The sequence below is a fragment of the Mus caroli genome, unplaced genomic scaffold (genome assembly GCF_978045245.1).
Source record: "Mus caroli unplaced genomic scaffold, Mus_caroli_1 scaffold_3, whole genome shotgun sequence".
NCBI classification, from domain to species: Eukaryota; Metazoa; Chordata; class Mammalia; order Rodentia; family Muridae; genus Mus; species Mus caroli.
Genome location: NW_028227258.1, coordinates 43,672,497 through 43,693,148, shown reverse-complemented (window position 1 = coordinate 43,693,148; position 20,652 = coordinate 43,672,497). Strand labels below are relative to the sequence as shown.

At 42.2% G+C, this 20,652-nt stretch overlaps 1 protein-coding gene and 1 pseudogene across 2 annotated transcripts in view; both read left to right on the top strand.

Annotated features, from left to right (window-relative positions):
* Positions 1-125: 125 nt before the first annotated feature.
* Dbt (dihydrolipoamide branched chain transacylase E2) overlaps positions 126-20,652 on the top strand; it is a 43,769-nt gene continuing 23,242 nt past the window's right edge. Inside the window, exons 1-3 of one of the 2 annotated variants that reach the window (XM_021158231.3) lie at positions 126-214; positions 7,583-7,706; positions 11,075-11,150. In XM_021158231.3, coding sequence (XP_021013890.1) covers positions 164-214; positions 7,583-7,706; positions 11,075-11,150 — 251 coding nt within the window. In that variant the 5' untranslated portion in view covers positions 126-163. The remainder of the gene's footprint in view (positions 215-7,582; positions 7,707-11,074; positions 11,151-20,652) is intronic. The other variant, XM_085835561.1, reaches the window with a different exon arrangement.
* On the top strand, positions 19,562-20,303 carry LOC110291221 (small ribosomal subunit protein uS5 pseudogene; annotated as a pseudogene).

Below are 20,652 nucleotides of genomic sequence, written 5' to 3'. Positions count from 1 at the left end.
CGCTTCAGTCGGCCCCGCCCCGCGCCCTGGTTGGCTGCCCGGTGGGAGGCTCGTTCCTTCTCTCCTATTGGCCGCTCAGGGAGGTGCGTCTCGGGTCTAGGGATTGGTCGCCTGGAGGAGGCGTCTTTCCCAGCTGTGTGCTGGTGGCTATTTCCGGAGTAAAATGGCTGCAGCGCGTGTGCTGAGGACCTGGAGCCAGAACGCTGTCAGACTGGTAAGCAGGGTTGGATGGGTCTAAGGTTAGGAAGGATCGATTTAGTAGATGTTATCCGGAGTTGTGTGTTGCTTTCTTCTCCGAGTGCCTCGCGTCTTGTGAGCAAGTGATGGAAGGATGCATGCAAATCAGAAGGGCAGCGAAGGTGGCGTGCCAGTGAGCCTGGAAACTCACTCCTTTCCCGTCCCGGGGCGCGATTCTCTGGCGATTAGCTTTGGGCGACTAGCTTTCTTCCCAACGGTACCCACATCCTGGCCTTTCACCTGCTTAACTTTGCTTGAGTGCTTTCTAGATGTCAGGCATTGTGATAAGCACTGCAGACACAGCTATGTTCTTTCGAGATTTGTTGAGAGCCCACTGCGCGCCATACGCTGGCACTATTAACTTGACCTCAGGCAATTTTCCGTGTGGAGGAAGAGAGGAGAAAAGCCTCTAGCTTGGGATTCACTCGGGGCTGCACTTCTCCCCTTGGTCCACAGTACATGTCGTTCCAACTTTTTAATCATCGATTTACCACCCCCATTTGCAGTTCCCCCTCACTCACAAGCTTTTAGAAACAACCTTAGATGTATCCCACTACATATCTAGTTTCTTCCTAATTACATAACTTTTTGGATACCGTAGACTTTACCCATTTCCCTAGATGTTCCTTTAGTGTTGGCCTCCTGATCTCTCCAAACCTTCTTCCCACCCTGCTGTGTGTATTGGGCACTGGGCATATTTCTAAAATATGCCAGCCACCATCCCTTTCCTCCTAACATTGTAACCTAGTAAAGGAGAATAGGAGAGAGGGAGGCAAGGAAAGACAGAACGCCACGGTTTTAGAAAGAAGTGCTATTATGGAACAAGTGCTCAAAGCTACTGTGACACTTGAGGGTGGACACCTATGGAGGAGTCGGGGCACAGAGAGGAATTCCTGGGGACTAGTGAGTATGGAGACTGAAGAGAAGTAGGAACTAGGCAGCAGAAGGGTACTCTTGTCAGCAGCACCTTAGTAGGTATTATGGGCAACTCTTCTTTCGAGAGCTCTCCACTCTTGGATTCTGAGACACTAGTTGACCAATATTCCTCTTCAGCTGCTCTCTTCCACTGCCCTCTTTTCCTTTCCAGCTTCTAAATACCACACAAAGACTTCCGTCAACAGTGCTCCCATAGGCTCTCGACAGACCTGCCAACTTCCTATGACCTTTTCCATCGTTTGATATGTGTGGACACACAGACAGAATGGTGTGACGGGTGCCCACAGTGTTTAGTACAGTGACATGCTGGACAGGTTTGTAGTATAAGAGCTAGCATAGAGCTTACGTGGGCAATAAGTTAAGCCATTTGGTTTGTGTAAGCATAAGGTGAGCCCATAGACTAGCTCATCTAATAGTGAATGGATTTCACACAGACCTGTCATAAAGTGATGGATGACTACTAAAATAAAAGAAACCCTGGCTTTGGCCCTCTGCGCTTTTCCAACATCCTGCGTTATCTCTCCCACGCCTTTGTATTTAGTCACCAGTTGTGCTAATGGTTCCCTGACATTCTCTAGTCTTCCAAGTAGGTCATATATTCTGCTGTCCAAGAGATCTCCCGTTGCACAATATGAGGTGTTTTTTCAACTGCAGGTAACACAAATCCAGTGAATGAGCAAGACACCATCTATGCCTATAGACTACAGGTGACATGTGTGACTGTCACTATGACGGCTGACATTTCATCAGTGCAGTTGACCTTTCCCATATAGCCATCCGGGAGCTGCAGCAACTCACTGGGTATTTAAGTCAGGATGGAGGAAGGGCTATTATCAGGCTGACATAACCAGCTAGAACGCCGTTTCCTAGCTACTGCTAGCACAGGCGAGTTGGAAAAGCTAGCCTTTAGCCATCTCACCGTGTGCCACAGTGCCTCAGGGATGCAGACTCTGGGCTCCACAATAGACCCTTCAAACCTGTTTCTCTTGACTCTATCTTCCAACTCTGAAGAAATGTAGCTAGTATTTACCACCTCGCTCTTAATTACAGATGTCTTAGTCTTTCCTTCCTGGGCCTCTTGCCTCTGATCAGCCTCTTTTGTAGTTCATTTCCCATAGGCCAGCCAAAAGGATCTTATAAAATGAGGCACACATTAGATTATGCCATGTTCTTGTTTAAGACTCATCTTTTTAAAAAATGTCCCCAAGCCACTTGACTGAGGAAATTTATGATGTGGCTTCTCCAACCTCTCAAGTATCATTCTTTACTGAAAACCTGTTTATCCTACAGGTTATTACTCTTATCACACAGTTGATTTTCCTTGCCACATCCTTGATTGTTCCTCTTTTACACATCCATTCTTAAATTTGACTTATGAGACCGCATTCTACGACGTCTGCCTTTGTGAGTACCGTATCTTTATCTTGAAAATAATTGGTTATTATGATTTAAACCACTTTACTGGGCATTCGTTATAGACATCAATGAAAAAAAAGTATTACAGTAAAAGTAGCATTGTACACACACACACACACATACACTCACTCCAGCCCCAGCTCTGAGTGCCCCCGCTGGCTGCACAGAGAACTCTACGGAACAATTACCCAAGTAGACACTGCTTTCTTGATTCCAGACCTTTGCTCATACATTTCCTCTGCCTCGGAGACTCTTGTCTCATCTGCAGCCCTGCTCCTTGCCTGCGTTACTCCCACTCAGCCTCCAGTCTTACTCCAAGCTAGCTCTCTCCAGCCAGCTTCCCTTAGAACACCCCACGGTGGCTGTGTAATGGCCTGTGTGCTTCGCTTTTTCTTTCATTCTGCTGGAGATTGCCTGTGGGCAGGGATCACGCGTGTTTCCTTCTGGATGTGGCCACAGCACCCCATACACCGTGAGTGCCCATAAATGCTGCTGGAGGACTCAGAAACAGAAGTTGTTGTGTTACTTTTTCTGTTTGTTGTTTGGGTTTGGTTTTTGAGATAGTTTCTCTGTAGAACCTTGGTTGTCTTGGAACTCCCTTTGTAGACTAGGTTGACCTTGAACTCACAGAAATCTGCCTGCCTCTGCCTTCCGACTCCCAGGGTTAAAAGAAGCCACCGCCACCTGGCTTCCACTTTTAACTAGCATGATAGTATGGGGGTGGGAGACATGCCTTCTCTGGCTTAAAATTTTATTTTTCCTCCTTTGTATTGTCTTTTAATCTCTTCACTTTTGCTAACTTTTCAATCTCTCCTCTCTTTCTTGTCAAAGCCATCCAGTTGCTTTTATTTTCGTAACACTCACTATAACTCAGCTGCCCCTTCTCAGTCCCTGTTGATTTGGTCACTCAGGAACTCGTGTTTCTGTGTCCACAACTCCAATCCTGCCTCGGCCTCTTTCTTTACCTATAGTAGCCTGTCCTATGAGCTAATAACAGACTGATTCCTCACTCTGTCTCCACTGTGACCCCCACCCTCCAATGCATATATTCCCCTCCTTCTCCTGCCATTCAGATACCAGTCACCACCTTGAGTTGTCCTTTGCAGATCCGATTAAGCCAAATCAAGCTACTCATTGCTCGATCAAATTCCTGTTGCAATCTTTGTGTTTACATCATTTCCTGTGTCCATCTGCTCCTTATTCGTGCTCAGTGTTCCAGACCGAATTTAAATCTCCAAGGTCGAGCTAACCCTCCTCCACTACTTAAATGCCTCCCCCCACAGCTAGTTTTTTGGCCTATAATTTCTTATTATACATATAAGGGCACTCATGACCATGCTTGGGAGAAAGAGAGAGAGAGAGAGAGAGAGAGAGAGAGAGAGAGAGAGAGAGAGAGAGAAAGAAAGAATTGTTTCTCCTAGATTATAGCTCGGAAAGAAAGGATTCTTTCTATTGTCAGTGTGACATGTCAGGAGGAACCTGAGTTTTGAAGTCAAGTTTACTTGGCTTCAGAGCTTAGTTTTGCCACTTAATCCCAGCGTAGCCTGGAACAAGTGACTTCTCGTCCTCTGTGAACTTCTCATGTGAGGGTGATCACGTACATCTTCCAGTAGGTAATGCGAGCTGGAGACAAGGGAATGTATATGAAAGCTTCAAGTACCTTGTACATGGTATGCAAGCACTCGGTGCATTTTCAATTGGGTAGTTTGTGACCCCCAGTCTATTAGTAATTCCTCAGTAAGAGCTCTGTTATTGAAGGGAGAACCTTCTGGAGGCTAATTTTCTTCAAAAGTTTTTTGTTTGTTTGTTTGTTTTTTGAGACAGGGTTTCTCTCTATAGCCCTGGCTGTCCTGGAACTCACTTTGTAGACCAGGCTGGTCTCGAACTCAGAAATCCGCCTGCCTCTGCCTCCCAAGTGCTGGGATTAAAGGCGTGCACCACCACGCCCGGCTCTTCAAAAGTTTTAAAGCTGAAATATTAAACCATAATTTTCATTAGGCACCTCTACGTTTTATAGCTGAAGAAGCAGAAGTGGTTACTTCTTTTTTGTTGACCAAGAGCCAGGATTGAGAATGTTGAAGGAGAAAAAAAGGGCAAACAAAACAGGGTGTGTGGGGAAAAAAAGTCCTGTCAATATCCACTCAGCTTTAAGTTGTCACCTGTTAAATGACGTAAGGTTTTGTGGCTCCTAAACGTTACTCTTTTTTTTTTTTTTTTTTTTTTTTTATATGTAAGTACACTGTAGCTGTCTTTGTCTTCAGACGCACCAGAAGAGGGCATCAGATCTCATTACGGGTGGTTGTGAGCCACCATGTGGTTGCTGGGATTTGAACTTCGGACCTTTGGAAGAGCAGTCGGGTGCTCTTACCCACTGAGCCATCTCACCAGCCCAACGTTACTCTTAATATGAATTAAATATAGGCATTAGAGCCTGGAGAGATGGCTCATCGGGGAAAGGCACTTGCTGCACTGCTCTGAGGACCTGAGTGGCATCATTGGGACCCATATCAAAGCTGGTTCTGATCATGCACATTTGTAATCCCAGCAATCCCATGGCCAGATGGGAGGCAGAGCCAGGAAAATGGCCCTGAAGCTTGCTGGGGAGCTAGCCTGGATTATGCAGCTAGTCTGAAACAACAAGAGACCTGCCTTAAAACAAGATGGAAGGAAGGAGAGACCTGACTCCTGAGAGTTATTCTCTGCCTTCCACATGTATGCAGTCACATTACACACTCGCCATAGACACAGAGAGAGAGAGACGTACAGTCACACACAGGTACAATAATAAAATAAAGAATGCAAATAGAGGTATTATAAAAGTGAGTTTCCAGCCCGGTGTGGTGGTGCATGCCTTTAATCCCAGCACTCGGGAGGCAGCGGCAGGTGGATTTCTGAGTTCGAGGCCAGCTGGGTCTACAGAGTGAGTTCCAGGACAGCCAGGGCTATACAGAGAAACCCTGTCTCGGAAAAAAAAAGAAAAGAAAAAAAAAGTGAGTTTCCAGGTGGGCACGGGAGACTGCCTGTGGGAGGCAGAAACAGGAAATCCCCAGAGCAAGATGGCTAGCCACACTGAGTTAGTTCTCTGGGTTCAGTGAGCGTCTCCGCTAAAGTCTGTAAGATGGACTGCCCTTGAGAAGATAGTGTCAACCTGGGGCCTCCCTCTGCACATACACATATGTGCAGCCATGAAAATGAGAACATGCAAACATATGCATGTGTGCACACATACTTCTGGGAGGAAAGAGAGGATTTAGGATGTCTCTAAGGTAAAGACAAGATACATAATTTCAGAAAGGAGCTGTCAGTGTTTCTTTGCCTTCAGAAATAACTGCCAGTCAATAATTTAAATCTAGGAGCTGGAGAGATGGCTCAACAGTTAAGAGCACTTCCTGCTCTTGGGGAGGACCTGAGTTTGGTTCAAGCACCCACACAGTAGCTCACGATCATCCTTAACTCCAGTCCCGGGGGATCCAGCTCCCTCCTCTGTCCTCCACAGGTGCCAGGCATACATGTGGAACACAGACATGCATGCAAGCAAAGCACTAATACACATAAAATAAAACAAATATTTTTTTCAAATTAAGAATTTAAATATATTCTGTCATCAGTCTTTTAATTTTATTCTAGTTGCTTTTAGAAAAGAGAATAAAATCCTTATTTATAAATACATATTAAAATATGACTTGTAAAATTAAGTGTGTTGGCATGCACCTGTGGTCTCAGTTGTCTGAGGGACTGGGGCAGGAAGACCACTTGAGCAACAGTGTTCAAGGTTAACCTGTGCAGCACAGGAAGCCCTGTTGCCCAAATAACTAACGTACACAACTACTGTGATGTTCTCTAGGAAAAATATAAATAAATGGAAGCTTTAAAACCAAGGAGGCTAGAAACCATTGTTGTTTATGTTTAAAAGGTGTAGTTATTGGATATTAAGAACATTGAAAGGATAACTTTAAGAATAAATTATAAAGATATTTAGGTTTTGATATATCAAGTTGAGTGTATTTTGGTCTAACATGTTTGGACTCATACTAAGGCATTTTAAAAATACAAGTTCTGTAGTTAAGAGCATTGGCTGTTTTTCCAGAGTTCTGGGTTCCAGTTCCCAGCACCCACAGCACAGCTCACAACTGTCTGTAACTCCAGAGGGAGGATTCAACACCCTGTTTTGGCTTCCCTGGATAACAGGCATGTACATAGTACACATACTGACATGTAGGCAAACACTCATACACATAATATAAAAAATTAATATCTCTTTTAAAAGAAAGAAAACCATTTGGGCATGCCAAGAAGCCATGGGTTCTGCCCCCATCTGGCACCCCCCCCCCAGTACTGAGAGGAAAAACAAACATGGAAAAACAAAACTTTGGGACTTCATATATGTCTTTTGTTGTTTTAAATGTTCATAATCATGGTGGATGGAGTTTTTTGTTGGTTGTTTCTGCAGTCCTGGGGATGAACTCCGGGGCCATTCATGCTAGCTGGGTGCTTTGCACTGATCTACATCTGCAGTCCCAGGTTTCCTTCATAGCATTATTTCAGAAAGTGGAACGACTAAGCATGTCTACCCACGGATGCGGAAGGAATTTAGGTCAATGGTTTTAAGCGTGTGAACTTAATGTGACTCTGTGGGAGTAGTAATATGACTTAAGCCTATGGTTCCTCTATGAGTTCGAGTTCTTTGGGTTACTGGGACAGAAGTAATTTGGAAAATCATCAGTTGTTTTATCAGCTTTGATCGTTCCTGCTGCTGAATCTGTATGCATTCCTGCTGTGTTCTGGATTTGCCTAGATAATTCCTTATGGACCGGGGTATCAGCCTAAAACAGAACTAAGTGAATTTCAGTGTGCACTTAAACGGACATTAAAATAGTGTATACTTTTATTTGGTGAGGGAGGCCAGTAAACCCTCCCCACTCTGTGTATAACCTTCACTCCCCACCTCTGAAGATTTATAAATTCTTTTTTTGTTTTCTTTTCTCTCTGGTAGACCTGTGTTCGCTATTTTCAGACATTTAATAGCGTCCATGTTTTGAAGCCAAAGTGTGTGTGCTCTGTGGGTTATCCATTGTTCAAGTACAGTCAGCCACGTCACTCCCTAAGAACAGCGGCCGGTGAGTCAAATAGTGGCCTTCTCTTTCCCATTCTCTTTCTTAGTAACAGAAGACTTCACCCAAGTAAAACAGTTGACCCCGTATTTCTAGCATTGCTCTTCCCACCTCTATCCATTTCCTGTTTCCTGTCCCACTCCGCTCCATAGTTTCCCACAATGCTTATGTCTTTTTACAGTTGACACTGGGTTACACCCGGTCATCTGTTGTTTATTCTCTGATTTTCTAGGTGTAATCATTAGCACTGATGTGACCTCCTGAGTTAAGGTCAATTGTTGACTTAATAGAATCACTGTATGTCCTTGTGCACAATCATGCTGTTGGAGAGGTGCAACCGTCTGCCGCTAGGAAGGCAGGACGTAATCACCCTGACTGAGTAGTGATCACCCTGACTGAGTAGTGATCACCCTGACTGAGTAGTAATCACCCTGACTGAGTAGTGATCACCCTGACTGAGTAGTGATCACCCTGACTGAGTAGTAATCACCCTGAGTAGTAATCACCCTGACTGAGTAGTAATCACCCTGACTGAGTAGTAATCACCCTGACTGAGTAGTAGTCACCCTGACTGAGTAGTAATCACCCTGACTGAGTAGTAATCACCCTGACTGAGTAGTAGTCACCCTGACTGAGTAGTAATCACCCTGACTGAGTAGTAATCACCCTGACTGAGTAGTGATCACCCTGACTGAGTAGTGATCACCCTGACTGAGTAGTGATCACCCTGACCGAGTTCTGCCCGAGTATTGAGTTCCCTGCCTTTTATCTGTTTGCCTTTCTCCCAGCTACCCAGCCTCTGTAAATAACTCAAGGCCTCAAGTATTAGATTTGGCAAAGGCATAAGAGCTTTTTTTCTGCTCGTCTTTTCAGAACCCTGACAGAGACCCTCGACTTCATTTTTTACTTACACATTCGGCAGGTCCAGGGCCTTCCTGTGTGCTGACAGTGAGAAGCAGAAACTCTAGGCAGATCCTGCCCAACTTTCCATGTTTTTATACGCCACCCTCAGTGGTCACAGACATGTAAACTCTACATTTACTGTTGTTTCTGAAGAGATTTGTGTCTATGCACACAAATTTGTATACTATATATGTGTGTTATCCTTAGCACCACATTTTCAATATGTATAGTAATTTATTTTGGTAATTGTATGGGTGTAATGTGTGTGTTTGTGTGCATGTGTGTATGTATAGCAGGATATTTCATTATACCCAAGATTGTGTTGTTTATTGAAAAAACTGTTTCTAGTTGTGCTTGGCACACACCTTTTAATCCCTCTGGCTAGATTACAGACACACTCTTAGTATACACCTTTAATCCCAAACAATGAAGGTATGTCTTGTAGAAGGAAGCACCCATATTTGAAGGTGTTGTCTAATTGAGTGGCTGTTAAAGTAATGAATCATAGAAAGATTTGACAAAATAGGATATGCCCAACACTATGAGAAAAGGAAAAAGAGGCTACTTAAGGGAGCACTACCAAGAAGAGAGAAAAAGAAAACAGGGGAATGGAGGCAGTTTTACTGGGACAGTTTTACAGAGACAGGATACAGAAAGAACAAGCTAGACACGGGTAAAGACAGAACGAGTCAGAGAATGAGAAGGAGCCAGAAGATTAGAACAGATTGCCAAGGTTAGTATGAAGCCAAGCAGAGCCATTCAGAAAAGGCTGAGAGAGAAGCCAGATTCAATCAGTGAGATTGGAGAGGAGTTTGAGTCAGAACAAGTGAGTGAACCAGCGAGCCACAGATCAGAAAGAACAGAAAAGGGTGAGCTTATTTAGCAGTAAGTCTCAGAGGCTGAAAACATTCTAGGATTGGATAAGATTGTACAGAGGCTGAAAGCTTCCAGGACCAGGCCTAGGTTAGCAGACGGAGGCAGCAAGCCTTGGAAACAACAATGACTTCAGGTGAACACAAGATGCTTTTACGTGTGTGTGTGTGTGTGTGTGTGTGTGTGTGTGGTGTGTGTTCATGTGTATGACATGTGTGTGTGTGTGGTGTGTAGCGGGTGTTGAAGATAAAACCCAGGGCCCCACACATGGAGGGAACTCTTCTTCCACTAAGCTTACTCTATTCAAGCAAAGACTTGCATTTTCTAACCTGATTTCTGATGATCACTTGGTACTTCCTGGAGAAAGTAGGGGCCCTTCAGGAGGGACAGCAACTTCCCGCTTTGTCCTTTAACCACAGAGCTTTAGGTCTCTGTGTTTATCAATTGCAGGTTTTATGGGCTCCTGTTTGTTCGTTTGTTTGCTTGCTTAAAGATTTATTAATTAATTTATTTTATGTATATGAGTACACTGGTGCTGTACAGATGGTTGTGAGCCTTCATGTGGTTGTTGGGAATTGAATTTAGGACCTCTGCTGGCTCTGGTCAACCCTGCTCGCTCAGATCCAAAGATTTATTTATTAGTATAAATAAGTACACTGTAGCTGTCTTCAGACACACCAGAAGAGGGCATCTGATCTCATTACAGATGGTTGTGAGCCACCATGTGGTTGCTGGGATTTGAACTCAGGAACTTCAGAAGAGCAGTCAGTGCTCTTAAACTCTGAAGCCATCTCGCCAGCCTCTGTTTGTTTGTTTGTTTGTTTGTTTGTTTGTTTGTTTTTAAGATAGGAATTGAATGTGTGACTCTGGCTGTCCTGGAACTCACTTTGTTGTGAGCAGTTATTGAGGAAGTGTTTTGTGCCAGGCATCACCCTAGGAACACATCAGTACACAAATAAGAGGTCTTTACACTGGTCAGGTTAATCACAGTAGGGTGTGTGTTAAAGTACCTGCTGTCTTGGTCACTCACCATCCTTTAAAGTTTCTTTTACTCTGCTTAATGAAGAGAGGAAAGAAAAACCTTAGGGATAATTTGGCAGAGCATGATTTGAATGTATTAGAACTATTTAGGCATGGTAGTAGTACACGCCTATAATCTCAGCATATGGGAGGCAGAGGTAGGCAGATCTCTGAGTTCGAGACCACCCTGGCCTATATATCGAGTTCCAGGGCAGCCAGGGCCCTGTCTCGGAAGAACAAACTACAGTAAGTTTCTGTACTGTTTCAAGCAGTCAGGAACTTCTCAGGAGAGACATCTACAGCCTTATCGAAGAACATTAATTGTGAAGTTGGAAAGCATAAGTCCTGTGGCAGTGGGTCTGTGTCTTGAAGTAATTTTTGTAAACCCTTAGTGTTTATGATTTTTAAAGTTATAAAATGCTGCGATGTTTGTTGTTGTTGTTGTTGATTGGTTGGTTTCGTTGTCTATAGGATGGAACAGTTTCTGCCTCTGCTTGAGAACAAATTCTAATTTTAGAGATAAAAGCATCTATTGATAATACATATTTAATGAGATCTTTTCCCATTTGTTTTTGAAGTGCTCCAGGGACAGGTTGTTCAGTTCAAACTCTCCGACATCGGAGAAGGAATTCGAGAAGTAACTATTAAAGAATGGTAAGTTAGTCTCAAAGTAATTCTATGTCAATGGAAAATTAACTGAATGTACAAAAAAGTAAGACTCAAATTGAGAAACTTCTTTGCTAATATGCTGGTAGCAGAAGTCATTCCACAAAACTTTCTTCGATGTGATTTATTAATAATTGTTACTTTATTTTATGTATGTGTGTTTTGCCTGCATGTATGTCTGTGTACCATGTGCATGCCTGGTCCCCTCAGAGGTCAAAATGGGATATAGAGTCCCCTGGAACTGGAGTTACAGATGGTTGTGAGCAACCATATGGTTGCTGGGAATTGAACCCCGTGCTGGTAATGGCTGAGCCATCTCTCCACTCCTTGTTTCTTTCTCTTTAAAATATAAACAAACTAAAACCCCTTTAACTGTCTATTTTTTGTTTTTGTTTTGTTTGTTTGTTTGTTTTTTGTTTTTCGAGACAGGGTTTCTCTGTATAGCCCTGGCTGTCCTGGAACTCACTTTGTAGACCAGGCTGACCTCGAACTCAGAAATCCGCCTGCCTCTGCCTCCCAAGTGCTGGGATTAAAGGCTTGTGCTACCACGCCCGGCTTAACTGTCTATTCTTTACTTCAGCTAAAAAAGAGATAATTTCTGAGAGATGGTAAACTGATATAAAACCAGGACAGCATGACAATCAGATCCAGTGCGCTGTGCCTGCAAACTAGACGCACCACCTCCGAGTTACACCCAGCCCACTTGGAAGAATCTAATATGTGAACTTTCCTTCCTAATGTTTTAAAATGATCTTGTTGTCTAACTCTCTGTAATGAACTTGGCTTGATCTATGGTACCTAGCAAGGAATGCATTGCCTGTAGGCTTAAAGATGAATTTACCTGAAAGACACAAATCAAAAAATTCTCCTGAAAACCTAAAAATGTAGGACTGGAGAAATGGCTCAGTGGATGGGAGCGTGGGCTGCTCTTCCAGAGGTCCTGAGTTCAGTTCCCAGCAACTGCATTTGGTAGCTCAGAACTGCCTGTAACTTCACCTCTAGGGAGATCTTCTGCCTCTGGCCTCAACAGGAAACTACACAAGTGCCCTCGTATTTACATGTCCCCCATCATTAAAACAAAAATTTTTTAAATTATATAATATAGATGGATACATAGATGCATGCAGGCATATGTACATTCATACATGCATACATACATACATACACGCATACATATATGCTTGATATTAAAAGGCAGAAACCCTCTACTGCCTTTGACATTCTCCATCCTTTTGCGTCTTTCATCTTCTGGGAAAAGATGCCTCTTGGCAGTGCACTGAGTTTTAAAGGAGTTTAGAAATGGCAGTAATGATGCATAATAGATTTCTCCCCCACCGTAGTTTTTTATTTTTTTTCTCTTCAGTATAGGATTTTGCACTATGGCCCAAGCTAGCCTCAAACTTGTCATCCTTCTGCCTCAGCTCCTGTGATCTCAGTGTTGGGTTACTCATTATGTGCCACTGCTGGGGGCTCAAATACTCCTTAAAGACCCAGACTGACGCCGGCGAATGTCATTTCCTCTACTTAGCATTCTCTGCTTTATAAGCAGAGGATGTTAGTGAGCAGCCTTCCTTACAGGTGTGTTGCCTGGCGCTGTATGACTGTGGGATGAGCCAGGAAACTAGTTAGCTGCCACATCTGTGGCTCACCTGTTCTCTGCGGAGCCACTGTCTCTCCACTACTGGCCTTAAGAAAACTTTTAGACTTTCTTATTTTACTCAACATGTTTGAATATTTTGCCTAAATGTATGTGTGTGCACCACATCCATGATACTCAGAGATAACAGAGAATGCTGCTGTTCTTTCTACGCCCTTATGTAGAGTCAGGTAACAGTCAGGACTGTCCCAACTCAAAGTGGCCGCTCACATGATTAAAATGCAATGTCTTGAAAATGTCGCACACTCTCAAGGACTGTGTGCATTTGACTTGTTGTTGCTTTGCTTCAAGACCAGTTTTAACACTTCTTACTTTCTATCTTATTACATTTTGTAGATTTACATGCATAGTAAAGCAGTTAAGGCTCTTAGAAGAGGAATTTTTTTTTCCTTATGAGACTCTTGAGGTTTTCCCAGCTACTTTGAAGGGTGAGGCTGGAGGATCTCAAGTTTGAGGTAAGCCTGCACTACACAGAGAGGATCTGTCCCCCTCACTCCAAATTTAATAGTTTGGTTTTTTATCTTTTATTTTTGAGATGGGGCATCTCAATACATAGCTTGGCTGACCTTGAACTTGTGATCCTCCTGCCTGCATTATAGCTGGAATAAACTTTAAATTACTGTTCCTTTTTTGATTTTCTTATCCGGCTGCTCTCCTATCAGACCTCATCTTTTTTAATTTTATTTTTTGTTTACCTCCCTCCATTCATTCCCATGCCCATCTGAGAAGACTTAAGTTCTTCCAGCTTTGGACAAGAACTGTGACAGGATCCCCAGTGTGCATACCATGCCTGACTACAACTTTCCTAAAGTGACAAACATGTCACAAGTTTCCCATGAGGTCTTTAGGAATTATTAAGAGCTTTCTTGTGTTTGTTCTCTCACTTAATATTTACAAATGACTCAAGAAAAATATGTGCGTTATATTAGACTTAGAACATGCTAAATATAGGATTTTATCTGTAGAATAGTGTGCCCTGCCCTTGTAATCCCAGCGCTTGGGAGGCTAAGGCAGGAGGATGACTCTGAGTTTGAGGCTAGCCTCAGATTCACCATGGGACCCTGGAGAGAGAGAGCGAGCGAGCATTATAGCCATACAGTTGGATCACTTAGACAAATCCATTCTGCTAATGCTTGCTCTTTTTTGTAGTTTTAGACTGTAGTGTTTAAACCATATATATTTGATGTAATTACTGACAAAGTAAGATTTTTGTCTGCCATTTTGTTGACATTTTTTTTCATCACCACTTTCTTTCATGTCAGTTAGATATTCCAAGTGTGCTGTTTGAATTCTCCTTTTAACTTATCTATCAGTACTTCTAATTATTCTTTATTTCTTCACGTGGATTTGAGTTAGTATTTGGTGTTTTTTATTTCAGCCTGAAGGATTCTTAGTATTTCTTGAAAGGTGAATGTGTTAGTCACTAGTTTTATCTGTTTTACTTCTGGAAAGACATTAACTATTCCTAAAGATTTAATTTTAGTGTGTTGTGTGTGTGTGTATACACTTGCCCATGCACGCGCACATGCAAAGGTGCCCTCAAAATCAGTGTCATAAAAGACCTCAGGAGTTGGAGTTCCAGGTGACCATGAACCCCCTGGTGTAGGAGCGGGGAACCAGGCCTGGGCCCAGGCCTGGGCCCCCTGCAAGGGCAGCCTGAGCTCCTAACCAGTGAGCCGCCACCACTCCAGCCTCTAATGGAAATATTCTTAGGGGTGGTCTTTTCATCCACTCACTCACGGAATAAATCATCTCTTTACCTTTTGGAATTCTTGTTTTCTGATTAAAAAGCACCTGTTAATCTCAGGTGCCTTCCCAACAAAGAGGAATGATTGTTACCCTGATTTCTAGATTTTTTTTTTTTTTTGTCATTTTATTTTGATGTGTGTGTGTGCTGTTGCTATCTTTAAGTTTATCTTTGGAAACAACTTAACTTCTTGCATATGCACATCAATTTTCAAGCCAGTATTTATTTATTTATTTATTTATTTTTCCATTGGTTTATGTAACTATTGAAGAAAAATAAATCAATTACTAGGAGAGCTATTAGACATTGACAACTCATCCATTGACAACTCGCATCATTTATTCAGTGCTATATTAATCAGTATTGGAAGATAGATTAATAGCTCCAAGCCTCCTAACAACTTAAATGAAAATTACAAAATTTTTGAGACCCTATTTGGGAATACATAGGGTGTTTAACTTCCAATTTCCATTCTCTGTAGAACAAGAACAGGCCATTCCTTTATTGACGTGCATTAAAATACATCACATTTTCTGTTCTGCTGATGCTATAATTCAATACCAATTCTCCAGCCACATCAGTTATGAGCATAAAGTATATCGTGTAACCTTAAATCTCTAACAGTGGAAGGTTTAAACAAGAATGGATGCTGCTAGAACAGTGTTGCTTCCTTCAATGTAACAGCTGAGCATCCATCTCCCTCCCCCTCAGATGGCTTCTTCAGCATGTTAGAGCAGTGAGGATTGTTTTAGTCTCATAACCAAGTTAGAGTGAAGACACTGGACACATAATACACATGCTCCAGTTTTTTAAAAAATTTCTTTACAGTTTCTAAAAGCAGTTATTGTCCAAAGCTGGAAGAACTTAAGTCTTCTCAGATGAGCATGTGAATGAATGGAGGGAGGCAAACTGTTGTGTCCGGCCAGCAGATCACAGCCTGGGTTCTAGCCTGGAAAGGCATTTTGGAAACCTGGAAGAGAAGAAGGGCTAGGCGGGCGAGAGAAAGATGCAGCTAAGACAGGCATTCTGATCAAAGCTCAATTTTACTATTCCTCATGCAGTTATGAAGCAGGGGAAGGGGGCCCAATTCCCACCAAATAATCTCGGGGTCCAGAAGCAGGGTGACCACGTGATGGCTTCGGAACAGGAAAGGCCAGGCTCCAGCAGTGGGCGTGGCAGAACAATTAAGTGGCAAGCTCCATCCAGGTGTAAACAGTGAAACCATTAAGGCTGGGGGAGGGGAGGCTACATCTCCTCCCTGTTGTTAATAAAAATAAAAAGAAAAAAAAGAAAAGGCTGGCCAGAGGCAAAAAATGTATCTATGCTTAATAGTTCTGCCTGAATTCCTAGGGCTAAAGAGAAAGGATTTCCTAACTATTCTTATGGAAAACCGTATCTGGATAAGACTGCCCTTTCTGTCCTAGTAAACAACTAACAGAATAGCCCTGAGCAGTAGGCTCTGACTTTATAATGCTAATTAGTACTGAATAGGTAACTTCCTAGTTGAATTTTAAGTAGGGCGTTGGAACCCTGGCGAAGTTTGACTGAATAAATTTGAAATGCACGTTATTAAGAATAACACTGAGTTGATATTCCTCCGAATTTTTAGATGACAGGCGGGAAACAGGGAGGAGGGGTATGACTGGCTCCGTAGTACAAGGCCAATTGGCTTTTCAGGGTGGGAGGCTGTGAAGGGCTTGCCCTTCTGACAGTACGGTCTCCAACCTCTCTCCCCCTATTAAGTTTAATAAGGCCACGCTTAACTGAGGTGATCAAATGATTTTCTCATCTGTATATGAGTGGGCTTTTAACCTTGACTTGGGTGGAAATTGACCCGATTCCTCCCGTGGGTGCTGTCAGGACCCACACTTGTGGCTGTTGGTATCTTTTGGGGAGGGGAGGCAGAGCCTTAGATATTTTTGGTTTTTAGCTGGGAATAGATACCAACCTCCATTCAAACCGGGTATATCGCACAGGGAACTCAGAAATGGTCAAGCTGGACCTCCCCCTGCAGTAATTCTCTGCACCAAGCGGTACCCATACTGTATTCATATGATCACGAACCAGTATGCACAGTTCTGAGAATGTGCAGCTCCTAAAGGAGAATTGTCAACCTCAGATTTAGCAAGGCCTAGACAAGAATTATGTCATTAGTAACACCACAATTTGTGGCTAAAATAGGAGCTGGAAGTCATCCTCCTCATCTCTGTTATTCCCACAGCCTGAGGAACCAAGGGGACCTTGTAGTAACAGCAAGGGTGAAAAACCAGAAGCCAGCTAAGGGACGAAGCCCGTCTATCAGAATAAAAACCAATCTCTTTTAATATTTGAAATATTTGCTTTACTAGCCCTCTTGGTAAACCTAAATCTCAACTCAGACCAAAAGTCACAAAGCATGCTGAAATGAAAATAGTAGCTGCCTCCTGTATGCTCTAGGGGGCAGGGATGCATGCCCACTGCAGTCCAGCTGAAGGTGTAGATTGACCTGCTTGAAAGACAAAAATCTTAGACAGTGAAGAGTAACATCACAAAGCTTCTTTTGGGGAAGTTCAGGTACTTTATTCAGTTGCAAATTAGCAAGGCTCAAGCTCAGTCTCTGGGCTGGTTTTAGAATTAGTAAAAAGGCCAGAGACTCTCTGGAAGTGGGGGATGTGCTCTGAATTAACTTTGCTAGGTAATTAAGAATATAGGAATCTCTAATATTGGACTGAATATTAGACCAGTCTAAGATTGAGTTAGAATGACTGGTCACACTGAAGAAAAGAGGAAAATCACTATGACTCTATTAAATGACTGATCTCACTAAGTCAGAATATACAGTCTCTGATGTACTATTGCCATAAAGTTAAAAGGCTTCAAAGCTAGTCTAAGCTGGAAAAATGGCAAGCAAGGATGGATCTAAAACATGAATTTAATTTAGTTTTTTTTTTAGTCATTTTAATCAGCACACTGAGTCAACTTACCTGCCATCTCATCACACGAATTAACCATCATGCTTCTGCAGCGTTCTGTGGAGAGAACCTATGTTTTCCCTTCCCTAATAAGGTAGCTGTTTAGGATTAATCTATAAGCCAATACGTAGATCCTTTTAAGATACTATAAAGCATTTATTAAATTCTTTGACCTTAAATTTTAAATTTTGAAAATAAAGGTATGATTTAAATAGTGTGCATGGGAATGCACTAAATAGTATGTATGGGGATACAATTTTTCTCTTTTTTGTCTTTTAAGAAGTTAAAGTTATAAAGTTTCACAATATCTAATCTTTTGAATTAATAACTTGTTGACAAAACATTATAAATACTTGGCTGTAAAGGGGCAGTGATTAATTGCACTTTCAATCATTTTTCTTAAGGAGCAGTTGTAACTAGAAAGCTTGAAAAGTTATTAAGAGTCACATGTGCATAATTCATTTATTTATTAACTAGGAATAAGAGCATTTATTTGTAGCAAATTATTAAGTAAAAGTCCTCAAGAATTAACACTATTATGTGGAAACAAGTAGTAACTGAGGACACTAAAAGGAAAGAATTATACATGCACAATTTTTAAGAATACTAAAATATTATCTTAAACCATAACTGTTATGAATATATAAAGAACAAGGTTATATATCCAACCTATTTTATATGGACGGCCTTTGGACTGTCTGAGATATAAATTTATCCTGGCATTGTTTTAAAAATGTCCAGGCAATTAGGATAATTTAATAAATGTCTAAAAACCGCCTTCTTAAAAGGACAGCATTTTTTCTATGAGTTGTATATGCATAAGCAATTACAAATTTGAGAATTAATAGTATCTGAGGGACGAACAATCTTAAGCAATTATGAGCTCAGAGATATAGCATTGACTTAGTATTTTAAAACACCATCTACAGCACACAACTAGATTATTTGTGCTGAAACAGGGGAAACTGCGTGTCTCAAGGCTCTGCCCCACAGCAGCTAGTTGGGCCCGCGTGGGCCAACGATTGGCTGGGAGGATGAGAAAAATGATTTTACAATGTTTTTTCTGGCCAAAGAATTGTCTTGGGCACAACTAATATTTAATTACCAATGAATATAATTAATAACAATTATAAAAGCTTTCTTTATTTTTTGTAAAACCTTTTGTAGTAAACTAAAATCCTAAGTAATAAAAAGATATTGTCTCTGAATCTTTTGGGTGAGAGCAAGGATTTAAAGTAAACTTCTCTTGAGAAGCATTAGTTAATAAAATACTTTCTACTTAGGAAACAATATACACTGAAAGATTCAAACTCTTCGCTTCTTGTATTGAAGCAGAGACAATAAACATTTTTCTTACATAATGTAAAGCTACATTAGGCATACCTAGAGGCAAAATTTTCTAGTGATTATCAGTTCACTAGAAGCAAAACTCTTTGAATTTAAGCATTATTTTAAACATCTGAATAGATCTGCAACACTGTTAAAAAGAAATTTTTTGAACACAGGGAAAAGCTTTCTCAGGCACTGTTTGCAAAACACAAGAAGGCCACAAGCCGCTCTGAGGCTGCCCAGAGCCCTGCATTGACTCAAACGTAAAATATTTTTTAATCTGAGCATCTTGGCCCTCCTGTAATAAGGGCTGATTCTAGAGGAACAATTTAACTGTCTACGCCTCCAATTTTTGATACTCTTTTAAAAGATGACTTACAGTTAAAACGTTCTTCACAACTTTAGTGTTGTGAAAAAATTGCCCGTACTGCAGTTTCCTGCCAGGCAGCAACTATAGCCAAACTGATTGTTTGAGGGTCTAATCTATGCACAAAGACAATACTCGCTTCTTCGGGAAAACACCAAATGGCGGATGACGCCGGTGCAGCGGGAGGGCCTGGAGGACCCAGGGGGCCCAGGATTAGGAGGCCTGGGTGGCTTCAGCAGAGGTCTTAGGGGCCATGGTCGTGGCCGAGGCCGTGGCCATGGCCGAGGTCGCAGGGCTCATGGAGGTAAAGCTGAAGACAAGGAGTGGATCCCTGTCACCAAGCTGGGCCGCCTGGTTAAGGACATGAAGATCAAGTCCTTGGAGGATATCTACCTGTTCTCCCTGCCCATTAAGGAGTCTGAGATCATTGACTTCTTCCTGGGTGCGTCCCTAAAGGATGAGGTTCTGAAAATCATGCCAGTGCAGAAGCAGACACAGGCTGGCCAGTGGACCAGGTTCAAGGCTTTCGTCGCTATTGGGGACTACAATGGTCACGTTGGTCTTGGTGTTAAGTGCTCCAAGGCGGTTGCCACTGCCATCCGAGGTGCCATCATCTTGGCCAAGCTTTCCAAAGTCCCTGTGCGGAGAGGCTACTGGGGGAACAAGATTGGCAAGCCCCACACTGTTCCATGCAAGGTGACGGGCCGCTGTGGCTCTGTGCTGGTGCGTCTCATCCCTGCCCCCAGAGGCACTGGCATTGTCTCTGCTCCTGTGCCCAAGAAGCTCCTGATGATGGCCGGTATAGATGAGTGCTACACTTCAGCCAGAGGCTGCACTGCCACCCTGGGCAACTTTGCTAAGGCCACCTTTGATGCCATCTCCAAGACTTACAGCTACCTGACCCCCGACCTCTGGAAAGAGACTGTCTTCACCAAGTCTCCTTATCAGGAATTCACTGATCATCTTGTGAAAACCCACACCAGAGTCTCTGTTCAGAGGACCCAAGCTCCAGCTGTGGCTACTACATAAGGATTTTGTACAAGAAAAATAAAAGAATTAAGTCTGCTAAAAAAAAAAAAAAAAAAAAGATGATTACTCTTATAATTATCTTAATTAACAATATATGGGTGAGTAGAAAATCTTAAATTTGCAATCAAACTGCAAGCTGCAGTCAATGGAACACTGGCAGTTTTAACCATAATTTTCAAGTTTCTTTTGCAACAGAATAATATCTACAACCTTGGGAAAGCAAAACCCAAGTTTAAAACAATTTATCATCTTTAAAATCAATATCAGAAGCATAACCATCATATTACGAAGTTTGACTGCCAATTAATACCTATGAGTACCTGCAAGCTTTAATGCTTTAATAAAGAGGCATTACTTTAAATCTTATCTTTAATTTTTACTTTTTAGGATAGGAACCACATTAATTATTA